Source organism: Phycodurus eques, chromosome 8 (assembly GCF_024500275.1).
Source record: "Phycodurus eques isolate BA_2022a chromosome 8, UOR_Pequ_1.1, whole genome shotgun sequence".
Taxonomy (NCBI): Eukaryota; Metazoa; Chordata; class Actinopteri; order Syngnathiformes; family Syngnathidae; genus Phycodurus; species Phycodurus eques.
The window spans coordinates 14425812-14442431 of NC_084532.1; the positions used below are offsets into that span (position 1 = coordinate 14425812).

The window sequence follows — 16620 nt, forward strand, 5'->3', positions numbered from 1 at the left end:
ACATGCTTGGTTTCAATTCAAAACAGAACTAGTGTTTAAAACTATGGCCGTGCAAAATAAAAAAGAAAAAAAAACGGTATCTGGTGAATGTTGAAAATACTGTACAATAAACATAGATACAGTATTTGGTACATTAAGTGGGTGTTGTTTTGAGTAACCATAAGATTCAGTATAGTGCCACAAAATTATAAGAGTACAGCTATTCACTTCCAAATGTAAATGAACTGACATTTGACACGAATCAGACAACTTTGTGGATGTGTTTTTCTTGCAATTTCCACTATAACTGAACACTGTTGCTGGCCTTTGATATTCTCGTGGCATGATGACTCACCATGAAATCTGTTTGAAGCGGTCTTTTTCTAATGGGATCCACGTTGGAATCACGCTGCAATGACACATTTCATCATGTTTCATATTAAAATAGTTTCACATTACATCCCATCATTTGAGAGCGTGAGTTAAGAGGGAAACTGTTTTCTTTGTACTGACAGAAAAAGAAAATAAAAATGTATAGGAACGTCCATGGCATACAGGGCATCATCATCATCATCAGGACTTACATCATCATCCTCCATGGAACAAGATGTAGTTTGCTCACTAACAAATGGTTGGACAAACACAACCAACATGTCTTTTGCTGTTAAAATTCAGCTGTGGTGGAGTGCTTCTACTCTACATTGAGTGCCATTCTATTTTTATTTTCTAATAAATTTATTACAGTATGTTTCATCTCTCAATTATTTATGGCATATCGTGCATATTGTAGCAAATTGTGTTGGTCTATGTTTGCATTGTTGAGCACACAAATGTCAATGATGAGAAATATTACATAATATACAAGAAATGGGTACAGTAGCATCCCATACCATTTTTAACTCCTCACTGTACAGTAAATTGCAATTTAAATTAATATAACAAACTGATCGATTCAAAAAAGGATGCATGTCATCTACTGGCTGCTACTGTATATACATAATGTGGAAATCCAAAATCTAAAGAGATTCCTTCCAGGGATCAACTATTCTTCCCTTACAACAATCATTCAGTCATAAGGTATCAATTTGATAATTACTCAATTAGATACTGAATGAATTCAATAATCCATCCATTCTCAACACCGCTTATCCTGCTCAGTGTCACAGGGCGCTGGAGCCTATCCCAGCTGACTTCAGGCGAAAGGCAGACTAAACTATGAGTTGGTCGTCAGTCAGTCACAGGGCACATATAGACATGGACAACCATTTGCCCTCACATTCACACAGTCACTGAGTGGGAACTGAACCCACACTGCCTGCACCAAAGTCAGGCGAGTGTACCACTACACCATCAGTGACTGAATTCAATAATCAATTAGATATTACAATTCCTATTTGTGTGGTTGTAATTTGTAGTGGTGTACTGTATAACTATAATGCCAATTATCTTTTATTGTAATACACACCACCATTGTGAATTAAGCATCTGTTGAAAGTCCTGTCTGCATGGGCAAAAAGGTCATTGCATCACCAAGGATTGGGCACCTACTGGATGCTCCCTAACCAACGATATCAGTTTCCCTTTTGTTCTGGGATGATTGTTTCTAGATTGGCAGTCACAAATTGCGCCTTTCATAAACAGAAAACATTCTACACAATCGAACTGCACTCCTCACAGGCAGGCTGATGGGGGATTCGGGTACCATTTTGTAATTTTTTTAGAATCTAATTTGATTCTATTCTCTCAGTGTGAGCTACCAAAGGCTCAGGTGTAACATACAGTCATCCACTTGAAGGGTGTTTGGTTTCTACATGGCAGTTAATGTTACCATGCTTTATTCATGACGAATTCATCAGCACTGATCTCCCCAAAGCTGAGGGTGGTTGGATGGTTGGACAGCTAACTAAGGGGGGAGGTCAGTATTTGTCTCTTTTTGCTAGAGCAGTTGCACCAGCAGGGCTACCAGAGGAGGAAAGCACGTCAGCAGATGCAGACCAGGGAGGCTATGAGCCCACAGGACTCCAAGGCAGCTGGGGCAGAGGCCATGGAGGGACACAAGGCCCAAAGCCACAATCGGGGGCATATGGAGCCCACAGCGCCTCTGCTTCCTCCTCCTTCACCACCGCCAACTGGGCTGCCGGAATACCCACGGCCGAGGCTTATTTTCCACACGCAGCTGGCTCACGGAAGCCCCACGGGCCGAATCCATGGATTCACCAATGTGAAGGAGCTGTATGCCAAGATTGCTGAAGTTTTCAACATCTCTCACTCAGAGGTATAAAACTGGTTTTGTCAACAACAACAACAGTGTGCTGTTTTATTGAATTTGATTTAGCTTTTCTGTGGGTTGTTTATTTATTTATTTATTTTTGGTTCTCATGAAACGCTGTTAAAGTGACACAGTGTTCCCATCTTTACATGGATCATGAGGGCCAATCATACTAACTTGCCGTGATATTATGTGCTGCACAATTCCGCAACATCCAACAGAAGAGAAAAAAACACAATGCTTAATGAAGCAAGATAATATATTACAATCCTAATTCCAATGAAGTTGGGACCTTGTGTTAAATAAAATAAATAAAAACAGAATACAATGATTTGCAAATCATGTTCAACTTATATTGAATTGAATACACTACAAAGACAAGATATTTAATGTTCAAACTGATACACTTTGTTGTTTTTAGCAAATAATCATTAAATTGGAATTTTATGGCTGCAACACGTTCCAAAAAAGCTGGGACAGGGTCATGTTTACCACTGTGTTACATCACCTTTTCTTTTAACAACATTCAATAAACGTTCAGTAACTGAGGACACTAATTGTTGAAGCTTTATAGGTGTCATTCTTTCCCATTCTTGCTTGATGTACAGCTTTAGCTGTTCAACAGTCCGGGGTCTCCGCTGTCGTATGTTACGCTTCATAATGCGCCACACATTTTCAATGGGAGACAGGTCTGGACTGCAGGCAGGCCAGTCTAGTACCCGCACTCTTTTACTACGAAGCCACGCTGTTGTAACATGTGCAGAATGTGGTTTGGCATTGTCTTGCTGAAATAAGCAGGGGCGTCCGTGAAAAAGACGTTGCTTGGATGGCGGCATATGTTTCTCCAAAACCCGTATGTACCTCTCAGGATTAATGGTGCCTTCACAGATGTCTATGTTACCAATACCATTGGCACTAACACAGCCCCATACCATCGCAGCAGATGAATGCTTTTGAACTTTGCGTCCATAACAGTCAGGATGGTTCTTTTCCTCTTTGGCCCGGAGGACACGACGTCCACAATTTCCAAAAACAATTTGAAATGTGGACTCGTCGGACCACAGAACACTTTTCCACTTTTCCTCAGTTCATCTTAGATGAGCTCGGGCCCAGAGAAGCTGGCGGCGTTTCTGGGTGTTGTTGATAAATGGCTTTTGCTTTGCACAGTAGAGTTTCAAGTTGCACTTACGGATGTAGCACCGAACTATATTTACTGACATTGGTTTTCTGAAGTGTTCCTGAGCCCATGTGGTGATATGCTTTACACATTGATGTCAGTTTTTGATGCAGTGCCGCCTGAGGGATCGCAGGTCAAAGACATTCAATGTTGGTTTTCGGCCTTGCTGCTAACATGCAGTGATTTCTCCAGATTCTCAGAACCTTTTGATGATATTATGGACCATAGATAATGAAATACCTAAATTCCTTGCAATTGTACGTTGAGGAACATTGTCCTTAAACTGTTCGACTATTTTCTCATGTACTTGTTCGCAAAGAGGTGAACCTCCCCCATCTTTGCTTGTGACTTTGCTTCCAATTCAGGGAAGCTCCTTTTATACCCAATCATGGCACCCACCTGTTCCCAATTAGCCTGTTCACCTGTGGGATGTTCCAAACAGGTGTTTGATGAGCATTCATCAACTTTCTCAGTCTTTTTTGCCACCTGTCCCAGCTTTTTTTGGAAAGCGTTGCAGCCATAAAATTCTAAGTTCATGATTATTTGCTAAAAACAATAAATTTTATCAGTTTGAACATTAAATATCTTGTCTTTGTAGTGTATTCAATTAAATATTGGTTGAACATGATTTGCAAATCATTGTATTCTGTTTTTATTTATATTTAACACAATGTCCCAACTTCATTGGAATTGGGGTTGTTGTTTTTAGTGGTATCAGAGGTCTTTTTAAGAATATCAATGAGTTACATAAAATAGGCATAATACTCAAATAGAATATAAATATTTTGTTAAAATGTGATCAGCCAGAAGCATTCATCCAGTTCTTATATTCATGAAGGTGCATCGAAGGTCATGCACTTTTCAATTTGTTTTGTAACGATTTACAGTGGACCCCCCAAATATTCCCCGTTGGAGTTGTTCGACATTCACAAATTCACTATTATTATTTTTTTTAAAACCTACTCTCTGTCATTTGCGGAAAAGTCGTCTATTTTCGATTTTCTGTCGGGCCGTAACCTCGCCCAAAAAACCCAACCATCCAACTAGTTGTACGCTCAACCAAATTGCATGCTCTTGTCTTAGTTCTGGTAGCGTGCAAGTCCTCAAGGGTGGGTAGCGGGCTACCGACGATTTTTACGCCAGTCCTAATTGTCCGTTGCAGTCGGAGATTGTCCTTTTTTTGTGGCGGCACCAAAGCAGACCGTGATGGATGAACACAGGCTCACTCGGTTCAGCTCCTAGCGCCCGACTGGCTCATCCAATCACAAATCTAACATGGTTGCTGTTAGATTGACAGTCAGAAAGAGAGGAGGATGGATGAGATGGCTGTGCGTGTGTCTCGAGCTAGTTTCGCTACACTCGGAATAAACACAGCATCAAAACTAGTGGAATCCATAAGAATGGCTCAGCGGAACATCGCGAAACCGCCAGTTCGTGTTGTCACTGCATGGATCCGGCGGTTTCAGGTCGATAAACACTGACCTGAAACTAGCCATACTCGTGATAACTTAGACACCAGCCTAGCTACCCACAAATCAGCCGAGTTTCCCACCTGCAGCCGCAAGAGCATCGGCATCATCAATGTCGTTGTGGCGCTTTGCTGCGCAGTCAAATGTTAATTGTTTTATAATGGACTGTACAGCTACAGTAATTTGCCATTGAAGTGTACGTACTGGTACATTGTATCTGTGTCCTGTACTTTTACTGTATTTTAAGGGAAAAGCAATGTTTGAATATGTTGTAAGTGATAGCAATGCTGTGTGGTTTTTGTTTTTTTCAAGTGTTTTGAGATCATACTTTGTTTCATTGTTTAAATTATTAATACAGGCAATTATTATGTAGGTTAATTGATGACTCTAAATTGCCTGTAGGTGTGAATGTGAGTGTGAACGGTTGTTTGTTTCTACGTGCCCTGCGATTGGCTGGCGACCTGGGTGTACCCCGCCTCTTGCCCGAAGACAGCTGGGATGGGCTCCAGGACGCCCGCGAACCTAGTCAGGATAAACGGTACAGAAAATGGATGGATAGGCAATTATGATCACTTTTAGGGAAGCGGCAACAGAAGTTTACCTTTTGCGGTCATATTCGGTCCCTATCCCCTACGACTAGTGGGGATCCAATCTACTATTTGTCTTTTAAACCTACATTCATGACATTGTCTACAGCAGCGACAAACAGATTATACAGTGATCAGCAAGACAAAAGTGAAAGCTAAAGAAAGAAATTAAGAGAAAAGTGTGCATATCAACATTCGTCAATACTTTCTTTCATAAATGTTAAAAATGAAAATGGCTGTACAGTAACTGTATCTATACATCAATTGCATTTAATCAGCGTTAGACTGTAAATACAATTCACTGAGCAATTAAGCAGTAACACATCAGCATTGCCAATCTGTAGTGATATTAAGGACTATACGAAGGCTTCTCCTATCTACATTACGACTTGAAGGACATGCGGGACTTGAGATTACACTGAGTATATCCCACAGCAGCGAACCTTCATTTCTTATCAAGAAGAAACTAGCTATAATTATGCTGACATGACTGGATAGTTACACAAAATGCAACACTATCATGTTACATGTTATTACTACGAAGGTCTTTAGAACAAAAGATGGACATTTATAATCTTATTAAGTGAGAATATGTTATGGTAGAGAATACAACGATCATCAACAAACATTTTAATTTAAATACATCAAGTAGTATAAACATCTTAAAACGCAATTACGCACTACATATGACTCAGCATGCCATGAGGGCCTTGGCTTCTCAATGAATTTTCAGGACTCATAAAGATTCCACAAATTACTGAGCAAACTTTGGTTTTGGACATGAATACAAATCATTTCACGAACACCATATAAAAGACCTTAAATGGCAGTCCGACGTGTGAGGATAAGGACATTCAAGATAATAAGCTGCAAAATTTTGCTCTCGTTAACTGAACAGCAGCAGCTGACTTAACGGTGCAGCGACATGACAAAGAAAGACCTTGAACTGTAGTCAGGCTTTAGTATCTCGTGTACAATATCGAAACAGAACCACACCAGGTCAGATAACAACTGACAGTGGTTATCTTCAATTTCTCTTGCGGCTTATGAAATGAAGCTTTTAACCTCACAGTTAGCTTTTTTATTCATGTTATTTTCCCTTGGCAGTTTGTATTTTATTTCTTTACAGATTTGACAAAAAGTGAACGGTTCTAAACAGGGAAAGTTGCAACATTCATTTGAAGTAGCAATTAGAGAACGACATATACGTTAAAATCAGCAATTAGAGATCAAAATCAATCTTCAGCACATGCAATTAGAAATAAAATATAGTATAATTATATGAATGACGCAAGTCACAGTATAAAAACTGATTTATTCCTGAGTGCCAACTCGTTGTAATTTGTTTGAGTTTGTTTCCCCCTGCTGGTCAGAATGTGTATAGCATAGCTGGAGATTTTACGTTACATAGATACAGTACCGCCGGTCCATTTACAGTGTTGTACAAACTGAAATAAATCTCAATAAAATTATAGTTTTATTCTGAAATGATGGTATATATTTATTGAAATATATCATGTGAAGCAAATGAAAGTGAATTTTATAACATGGAGTAATCAAGCAGCGGTACAAATTCTTACAGTTAAACTTTGAGGAGTGAATTTTTTTTTTGGGGTTGAGTCCTGTTACATGAATTATCCATCCATCCATTTTCTGAGCCGCTTCTCTTCACTAGGGTCGCGGACGTGCTGGAGCCTATCCCAGCTGTCATCGGGCAGGAGGCGGGGTACACCCTGAATTGGTTGCCAGCCAATCGCAGGGCACATACAAACAAACAACCATTTGCACTCGCAGTCACAGCCACGGGCAATTTAGAGACTCCAAATAATGCATGTTTTTGGGATGTGGGAGGAAACCGGAGTGCCCGGAGAAAACCCACGCAGGCACGGGGAGTACATGCAAACTCCACACAGGCGGAGCCATTTTCTGTACCGCTTATCCTCACTAGGGTCGTGGGCGTGCTGGAGCCTATCCCAGCTAACTGCGGGCAGGAGGCGGGGTACACCCTGAAATGGTTGCCAGCCAATCGTAGGGCACATATAAACCAACAACAATTTGCACTCATATTCATATCTACGGAGAATTTAGAGTCTTCAATTAACCTACCATGCATGTTTTTGGGAAGTGGGAGGAAACCGGAGTACCCGGAGAAAACCCACGCAGACACGGGGAGAACATGCAGACTCCACACAGGCGAGGCCGGATATCAACCCGGGTCCTCAGATCGGTGAGCCAGATATGTATTAGCAGATTTAAAATACATAAACTGCAATTTATTTTGGGGGAGGGAGCGGGGGGCGCAGGGGGCGTTTGCCGAACCCCCATCGACGATTAGGATTTTGGGGCATCAGGAAGCCTTGTGTGCAACACACATTTGCATGCCACTTGACATGCTCCTGTATTTTCAAATTCTGCTTTCAGATCCTGTTTTGTACCCTCAACTCCCATAAAGTTGACATGCAGAAGTTACTAGGGGGGCAGATTGGACTGGAGGACTTTATATTTGCTCATGTCAGAGGAGAGACGAAGGAAGTGGAGGTGACCAAGACAGAGGACGCATTGGGCCTCACCATCACAGACAATGGTGCTGGATATGCATTCATTAAGGTGAATAAGGACAGTGAATTACCACTGTGTAGAAACTTTGCGTTTCAGTTCATTGGAAAACGTTTTGAATTTTGCTCAATATTAAACCAACTATCTGCATTGAAATGTACATTTTTTTGTGTTCTCAATTGCTTCTGAGGAGACTTCAAGTAATTGGTGCTCAAAACAAAGCTAAAAGTGATTATTTCTCCCCCTTAAGAGAATAAAGGAAGGCAGCACTATAGATCGACTGAAGACAGTGTGTGTTGGTGATCACATCGAGGCCATCAATGACCAGAGCATTGTGGGATGTCGACATTACGAAGTGGCCAAGATGTTGAAAGAGCAACCAAGAGACATTCCCTTCACTCTACGCCTAGTCGGACCTAAGAGGGCCTTTGGTGAGATATGCTTTTTACACTGTTATGTACCTTGATGTATAGGCACATAGAAGAGCAGCGCACATCCATCCATCCATTTTCTATACCGCTTATCCTCACTAGGGTCGTGGGCATACTGGAGCCTATCCAGCTATCTTCAGGCGAGAGGGGGGATACACCCTGAACTGGTCACCAGCCAATCGCAGGACACATATAAGCAAACAACCATTCACACTCAAATTGACACCTACGGCCAATTCAGAGTCTTCAATTAACCTGCCATGCATGTTTTGGTGACGTTGGAGGAAACCAGAGTACCAGGAGAAAACCCACGCAGGCACGGGGAACAGGCGATGCCGGGATTTGAACCCTGTTCCTCAGAACTGTGGGGCAGATGTGCTAACCAGTTGCTCACAGTGTCACCGTCTTTAAAGACTAATTATAATATTGTGGCATCTCAAGTGAAAGATCACCTCTCCACCAGTAACCTCTATGAGACATTTCAATATGGATTCCGCTTCAACCACAGCACGGAAAAGCCCTCCTCAGGTCCTACTCCTCTCCTCTGACAGTGGCAATCTCAACATCATCATCCTGCTTGACTTCAGCGCAGCTTCCAACACTACTGCCGACTATATCCAACTCCTCATCTCCACTAAATCAGCAGCGCACATCCATCCATCTTCTATACCGCTTATCCTCACTAGGGTCTCGGGCATGCTGGAGCCTATCCAACCCATCATCGGGCAGGAGGCGGGGCACACCCTGAAATGGTTGCCAGCCAATCGCAGGGCACATACAAACAAACAACCATTCGCACTCACATTCAAACCTACGGGCAATTTAGAGTTTTCAATTAACGTGCATGTTTTTGGGATGTGGGAGGAAAGCGGAGTGCCCGGAGAAAACCCTCGCAGGCACGGGGAGAACATGCAAACTCCACACAGGCGGGGCCGGGGATTGAATCCTGCTCCTCAGAACTGTGAGGCTGACGCTCTAACCAGTCGACTACTACTACTACTACTACTATTACTACTACTACTACTACTACTACTACTACTAGGCGGAATGGTGTACGACTGGGAAGCACATCCGCCTCACAGTTCTGAGGACCGGTTCAAATTCCAGAATTCACCTTTTATGGCTGATACACTCTGCAGGATTTTTCTTTAAATTAAAATTGTTTACAAGCAACCCTACAGTTAAAAACCCTCATCAAACTCTTATGATAATGTATTAGGAGCACATACAACAAGGTTCAATAATAAACTACATTCAAAACTGAATGTTTCTCCAGCAACATGTAATGAAAACACTGTACTTTACTACTAAAATGCTGTATTTTGCCACGAAAAGGCGTTATTTTGCAACTACTGCTGCTCTCAGGTTGATGTTACGCTACAACATTAATTTAAAGATAACCAAGAGAGTTTGCGGTCTTTTAATCAATGTTACTGAAAAAACAATAACAAAACAAGGCAGTATCCATCATCTGAAAGGGTGCAAAACAGGAAGCGTGGCCATATCTCAGCAATACTTTGATGTTGGATGTTAAATATTTAGCATAACAAGACTGAAGGTGCGATAGTATCTTTGGTCCATTGATTCATTATATCAGCATGGTGCCAATGGTACCTGTGCTTGGTATTCAGGGCTGGATTAATGTGTAGGCTTGTATGAAGGATCAACTTTGGGCCCCTTGTTTGCTGAATGGAAAAAAAAAGTAATTTGATTTAAATGTGCACAGGGTGAACAAACTATCAGTTGAGATGTCAGTTGTGTCACAACATTTAAAATAAAATAATAAAGCTGATAAGACCTTAGTTTGCAATGTTGTACATAGAAATCGAAAATGACTTTAAAAGATGTTTTAAAAACACCAAAGTAATGCCCAAGAAACAATAACAATAGTATGGATACTGTTGTAGCACTGTGTGGACACACTTTGATGTAATACTTTCCTTAGCAACATAATCCTGGCTAATCTCAACAACATAAAGTTAACCTTTGGTTTATTTCCAAAATTCCTCGCCATGTAGGCGTTTGTCTCCCTTTCCCCTTCCCATAAATGTTTTCATCAAATGGCACAAGAGCCTTATTTATTGCACTTGATCACAACGCATTGGAAAGGAAATTAAGGAGTAAATTGTTGTGAGTGAATGAAGCCGACAGGGCTGGGTCCTTGCTGTCGTCGACCTTTTTTTTATCAGAGGGGAAACAAAATTTTGAGTCAAGGAGCTGACTTCCGAATAACACTGTACAATTGATGTGACTGTGAGAACAATGTAACTAAAGGTCCACTTTGGATGAGATTACATCACAAACAGAGGCTTAAGAGTTTGTCAGTTCTTTACCTTATCACCAGGTCACACAAACAGTATCGAATTGTACATTTTAATCAATTCAATATTCTGGCCTAAACTACTGCACAATTAATTTGAATTAAATTACCAAGATATTTGGGACAATATTTATAACTTCATGGGAATTTGGGGAGCAGACTTTTTTCTGCCTGTATAATGGTGACCCAGTGCAAAAAGACAGTCCATAAATCCATGTTTAGATGAGTTTGGTTGAGAAGAACTTTGGAACAGGAGCCCTAATCTCAACCCAAACTTCAGGATAAACTATAACAGATATTGTGAGCCAGGCCTTTCCTCAAGTTCCAACATCTCACTGATTCTTGACTCTGACTGCATCAATGTTCTACTTGTTGAATGAATGGGAATAATCCCCACAGACACACGCATGCGTGATGAGCAGCGGAAGTGACTGGGGACAGGGTTTTTCTGTCTGTATCTGAAAAGTGCATGCAGATGCTGGGGTTGCATGACAGACGGTTCAACAATGTAAAAACCTCTCTATCATCATGTCTACTTGCAAACAAGGAATGACCTTCTGGCTAGGAGTTGTTTGAACAGTTTCACATTAGTTGATGTAGTTTATATTGGTAATGATGACCCTGGCATCATCTCAATGTTAATACCGTTAATGTGTGTTAAATTACTGGCAAACACAGATAAACAATAATTCACCAGACGTACTCACTTACTGTAAATCCATTCAACAGCTTAGTTTCTACTCTCAGGGGAGGTTTTGCGCTATCTATGGGCAACAAAAACATTCGGTCAATTATATGACGTTTTTACAGTCAGTTGAATATGCGGAGGTCAAGTAAGTTTTTGGTGGGAAATACAAACAATGTGCTTCATTGGAAGTGATGCATAGTCTTCTTGCACATATTTTAGATTTTTAACTGCAGAAGTTTTTTTTTTATTGTTATTAGTCAAGGGACACAAAGGTTAAAAGCAGCCCCTGTATAACTTACAACACAAAAACATTCATCCACCCATCCATTCTCAATACCACTTAAGCCTGTTCTGGGTCACAGGGTGCTGGTGCCTATCCCAGCTGACTTTGGACAAAAGGCGGACTACACTCTGAACTGGTCACCAGTCATGGTTCGATTAATTTAACTATTGTCTGTGTGTGTGTGTGTATACGTGTGTGTGTTTAGACATGATTGGAATGAGGACTAAAGTACCCAAGTCGAATGAGGGCAAGATAGTCAAGGGAAGGGAAACCCTGCGCCTTCGTTCCAAAGGTTCCGCTACCGTCCAGGAAGTGGTGAGTTTGCAGGATAATGGCTGAACTATCAGCGACACATACAAACACACACTTCCTAGAGACTTTGCACCACTCTTGGGAGGTTTCAGCTAATTATACCAACAACGTTAACATACACCAAATTTGCCATAACCTAACATGAAGCAGTTACCCATAAAGTCTATTACTCTACATAAGAGCTTCACAGGCACTTCAATGGATACGCCTTTCATTCATTCATCCATTTTCTGTACCGCTTATCCTCATTAGGGTCGCGGGCGCGCTGCAGCCTATCCCAGCTATCCTCGGGCGATAGGCGGGGTACACCCTGAACTAGTCGCCAGCCAATCGCAGGGCACATATAGACAAACGACCTTTCCCACCTGCAGGCAATTTAGAGTCTTCAATTAACCAACCATGCATGTTTTTGGGATGTGGGAGGAAACCAGAGTACCCGGAAAAACCCCACGCAGGCACGGGGAGAACATGCAAACTCCACACAGGCGAGGTCGGATTTGAACCCAGGTCCTCAGAACTGTGAGGTGGATGTGCTAACCAGGCGGGCACCGTGCCGCCAATGGATACACCTGTACTCTGTAATATACAGTGCTATCACAAATTCAGCTTTTACACAAAAGCTCAGTTTTGAATAAAATATAAGAGAGAAATAGTGTGTGGAGCAACATGGAGTATAGAACATTTTATCATACTGAAAGGTGTTTTGCACCTATCATATTCGGCCATGAAGGATTAGTTTTACACCACTACAAATTACAACTTTTATAGTAAACATTGTCAAATGAATAACTGATCTTGCCAATTACAACTGAGCATCACTAGCTTTGTAAAGACACAAGTTTGTTACTGCTCTGGGATCTTGTTGGCCAATGTGCAGGTCTACCCTCTTGCCTGAATATTTAGTTACAAAAAAACTGTATGTAAGAAATGAAGAAAAAAGGGATTCGTTATACCGTACACTAAAATTAGTTCTGAACCCACAGATTAAACCCTTACAAGATACATTTTTTTCTAACACTCAAAAAGTCAAATGTAAGTAGCAATGTGAACTGTAAACACCAGTACATTTTCCTCCCAGCAGAATGAGTTTGAAGAGCGGGCCACCATGAAAGTGGATGACCTGCTGGAAAGCTACATGGGCATCCGAGATTTAGAGCTCGGTAAGACCACCTTACTGGTATGCACACTTTACGGTCAAAAGTATATGGATAGTCATATTTGCACCAAAAAGGGCTTTCACTCCTCTTGGAAGACTTGAATTGTGTTTGTGGAATTGACCTTGGACCTAAGGGAGGCCCTGTCTCAAAACCTCTGTTCTTTTTCATCTCAAATGTGTTTGATGCTGCTAATATTCACAATGGGATAATAGCTGCTTCAATGCCCCACTTTATTACCTGTTTACATGGAATGTTAATTAAATTCTATGTCAGACAAAACTCAGATTTATTATTAAATGGACAGTTTATTTAACAAGGAAAAAATAGTTTTTCAAGAGTGTCCTGACCAAGACCAGCAGCAAACACAGTTAAAAAAAGGTGCAGATAGACAAACAACAGTCGTACATACTATAGTGTTGTGCTCAAGACCACACTATCCAAGACCAAGACTTGCCTGAGACCAGAACTCACCGAGACCAAGACAAGACCAAGACAAGTCGAGTCTGACCTTCAAAATGTGGTTTTTAGACGGGTCTTGAGTTTTTACAACACTAATACCTACAAAAAAATAAAATAAAAAATAAATTAAACAATTTAAATTTAACAAGTCTGCCAGAATTTGAGCACAATCATAAAAAAAACCCCACAAAAGAGACAGAACATCTACAAACAGATGTATCTGCCTCCTAGTTATCCAACAATGTCTTCAAAGCATCCACTGAGACCAAAAAAATGCAATTTCAACTCCTTTTTGAAAATATTCCCAGTAAAAGGGAGGAGCAAACTTAAATGCCTTTTTCCCAAGTTCAGTTCTGACCCCCGGGACAGAGAGAGAGAAAAAAGTATCCTGTGAACAAAGATGATAGATTCCAGAGTTCCTTTAGTTACTGAAAGTCAGACGGTAAGTTGGCTGAAAACCAAGAAATGTCTTCTATGTTTTAGTCAACGTGTAGACAAGGAGGACATTCCAACATGCTCCTATAACAAACAAACAATTCAAGTTGGTGATTAACCTCAGAGCCCTGTGAAAACACTGCATGCAAAAAGACCGACACAAAAGTAGCACCAACAAGGCTGTTTTTGGATTCAAAAGAAAGGCAGGATTTGATCCTGAAATAAATACCCAGTTTTCAATTTCAACTTTTTCACCAACTGATGAATATGAGAGTGAAAATGCCAAGATACCTGGAGCTTGATAAAGACTCACTCTTGAAATGTCACAATTTGCAGACGATTCTGTGGCTTAGCCTTAGCATTTGAGAAAAAGACGACTTTATTTGTGACTTTTATTTGTGTTTACAACAAGTTTTGAATAAATAAAAATTCTGCTGAGTAAAATTAAAAGCCAGTTGTAATTGGGCAAGTGTCTGGTTTTGGGTAGAGGCTGTGCAATACAAAACTGTGTCATCAGCATATGAATGAAGCTTCACATTGGACAGTTTTTGGTCAATGTTAGGATAAAAAGGAATGGCCCCAGAACTTTAAGGTGCATACGTATTAACAATATTATTCAAACCTGCTTAAAAGAAGTCCCAGGCACTGTCACCATGAGAGATTAGACTGATTTTGTCCCACTAATAATTAAACAGATTGTGAAAGAAACTTTGTTCGAGTTCTAATACTGTTTCATATTGTTTGATTATGACACAGGGTTTTGTTTTTGGAATTTTTCCATCTCGAACAGTTGCAGTGACACAAGTCGTCACTACTGCCGATTGCAAATATTGAAGCAGTTGAATACTAATAACTACTAATACTGTATTTTCTGTCACATTCTGTTAGGATATGAAGAAAAATCAGTTTCTTACTCTGTCACCCTTCTGGTCAGATTAGAATGAGTATGAAGAACCGGAAGAACTAATTATTACACAACTAATGCATGAATGTACACCTGACAATGGATCCCATTGCACATATATAATACATACTGTATATAGTCTCAATGATCCAATAGACAAGTGGAAGAAAGCGCAATTAGAGTGTAGTAGCGCTACCTAGTGGTGAAGGTGATACACTTACCCTAAACATGTCCTAAAGTTGTTAGAATTGAGGAATGTGTCAAAATGTAAGAAGAATATTCCAAATAAAATGGGATATAATTACGGACTTGTAACTGACATACTCTAATATCATCCAACTTCTTACTGACATGAACCAAAGAAAATCTAAACCTCAGTATCCCTTCATCTTCTCAGCAACCACCATTGTGGAAGCGGGCAAAGACAAGAAGAACCCTGATGACTTTGCAGAAGCTCTGGACTCAGTTCTGGGAGATTTCGCTTTTCCTGATGTGTTTTTGTTTGATGTCTGGGGAGCAATTGGAGATGTCAAGAATGGGAGAATCTAGATTTTTATTTAGACCATAGAGCGGTGTCCCCTGGCACATCCAATTAAAAGAAGGCATTGTAGCCTTCTTATTTCTTACATGAATTTTAAATTCATTCATACATGTTTAATGCTTGCATACATTTAATATTTATGCAAGAATCACTTTCTTTTAAAACTATGGCAGGTACTGAAATTAATGTATTGTTTCTGTTTTGGTATTTAGACACATTATTGTTCACATCGGACTGAGGATTTAACCATTGTGTACATTATCAGGCCAAATAAATAATGCACAGAAAATGTATTGCATTTACAGTACAGTGGAAGTCACTTTTAAATAATTAATAGAAAAAATAATTCGCAATCATGTTTACAACAACACCAATTGTACAATAGTTAAGATTGTGTTTAGTTTTGAAAGAAAAAAAGAAGAAAAAAAAAAAGGCATCTTGGATTCCAGACTACATTGTCATATCCGTTCAAAATAATTTTCCTGTTGGTCTTTGAAGATAATGACTTAAGAGCATCTGTCAGCAAAGAACTGCAACAGGAAAAACAACTGGTCTTTGATCAAAATCAGGATGTTAGATATACTATAGTGAATGTTTGTGGATTTTTAGTTCAAGGCTTCTCAAGAGTTATAGTAAAAGAAATACAAAAATGGAGAAGGCTTCTTTTAAAAACATGTATTTAAAAGGTATATTATTATTTATTTTAGACACCAGGAGGCAACAAACCAGCTTCCCTCTTTATGAACTAAATATTCTAACTTCACTGCTCTGTGTTCAATAGAGACATTACTACTGTAGGTTTGTGTGGCTCTGCTATGGTAAACAAGGTGTAAAGTTATGCTCTGTAATGCAGAATGTATTATTGCTAGCTGATGTTTGTCTGAAAGCGATGTTTTACTTTGACGCGTTGTACGGTACTCTATGAAAGATCTCCATCTAAACACGTGACTATGTTTGACAATTTTCACATTTTAAAAGAAGAATAAAACAATATCATAGTGATCAAAAGGATGCATTTGAGTTTCTGCATTAGACTGCTCCATTTTGTACAAG

At 40.1% G+C, this 16620-nt stretch overlaps 1 protein-coding gene across 3 annotated transcripts; it reads left to right on the forward strand.

Annotated features, from left to right (window-relative positions):
• Positions 1 to 1918: 1918 nt before the first annotated feature.
• On the forward strand, positions 1919 to 16020 carry gipc3 (GIPC PDZ domain containing family, member 3). 3 transcript variants are annotated; one of them, XM_061683852.1, is made up of 7 exons: positions 1925 to 2254; positions 7607 to 7708; positions 7903 to 8088; positions 8288 to 8468; positions 11965 to 12074; positions 13150 to 13231; positions 15424 to 16020. In XM_061683852.1, the coding sequence occupies exons 1-7, from the start codon at positions 1967 to 1969 to the stop codon at positions 15573 to 15575; spliced, it is 1101 nt and encodes a 366-aa protein (XP_061539836.1). In that variant the 5' UTR covers positions 1925 to 1966; the 3' UTR covers positions 15576 to 16020. The 3 variants fall into 3 exon arrangements, with proteins under 3 accessions (XP_061539838.1, XP_061539836.1, XP_061539837.1); XM_061683854.1 differs by lacking the exon at positions 7607 to 7708 and having other exon boundaries at positions 1919 to 2254; XM_061683853.1 differs by lacking the exon at positions 7607 to 7708 and having other exon boundaries at positions 13153 to 13231.
• Positions 16021 to 16620: the final 600 nt, after the last annotated feature.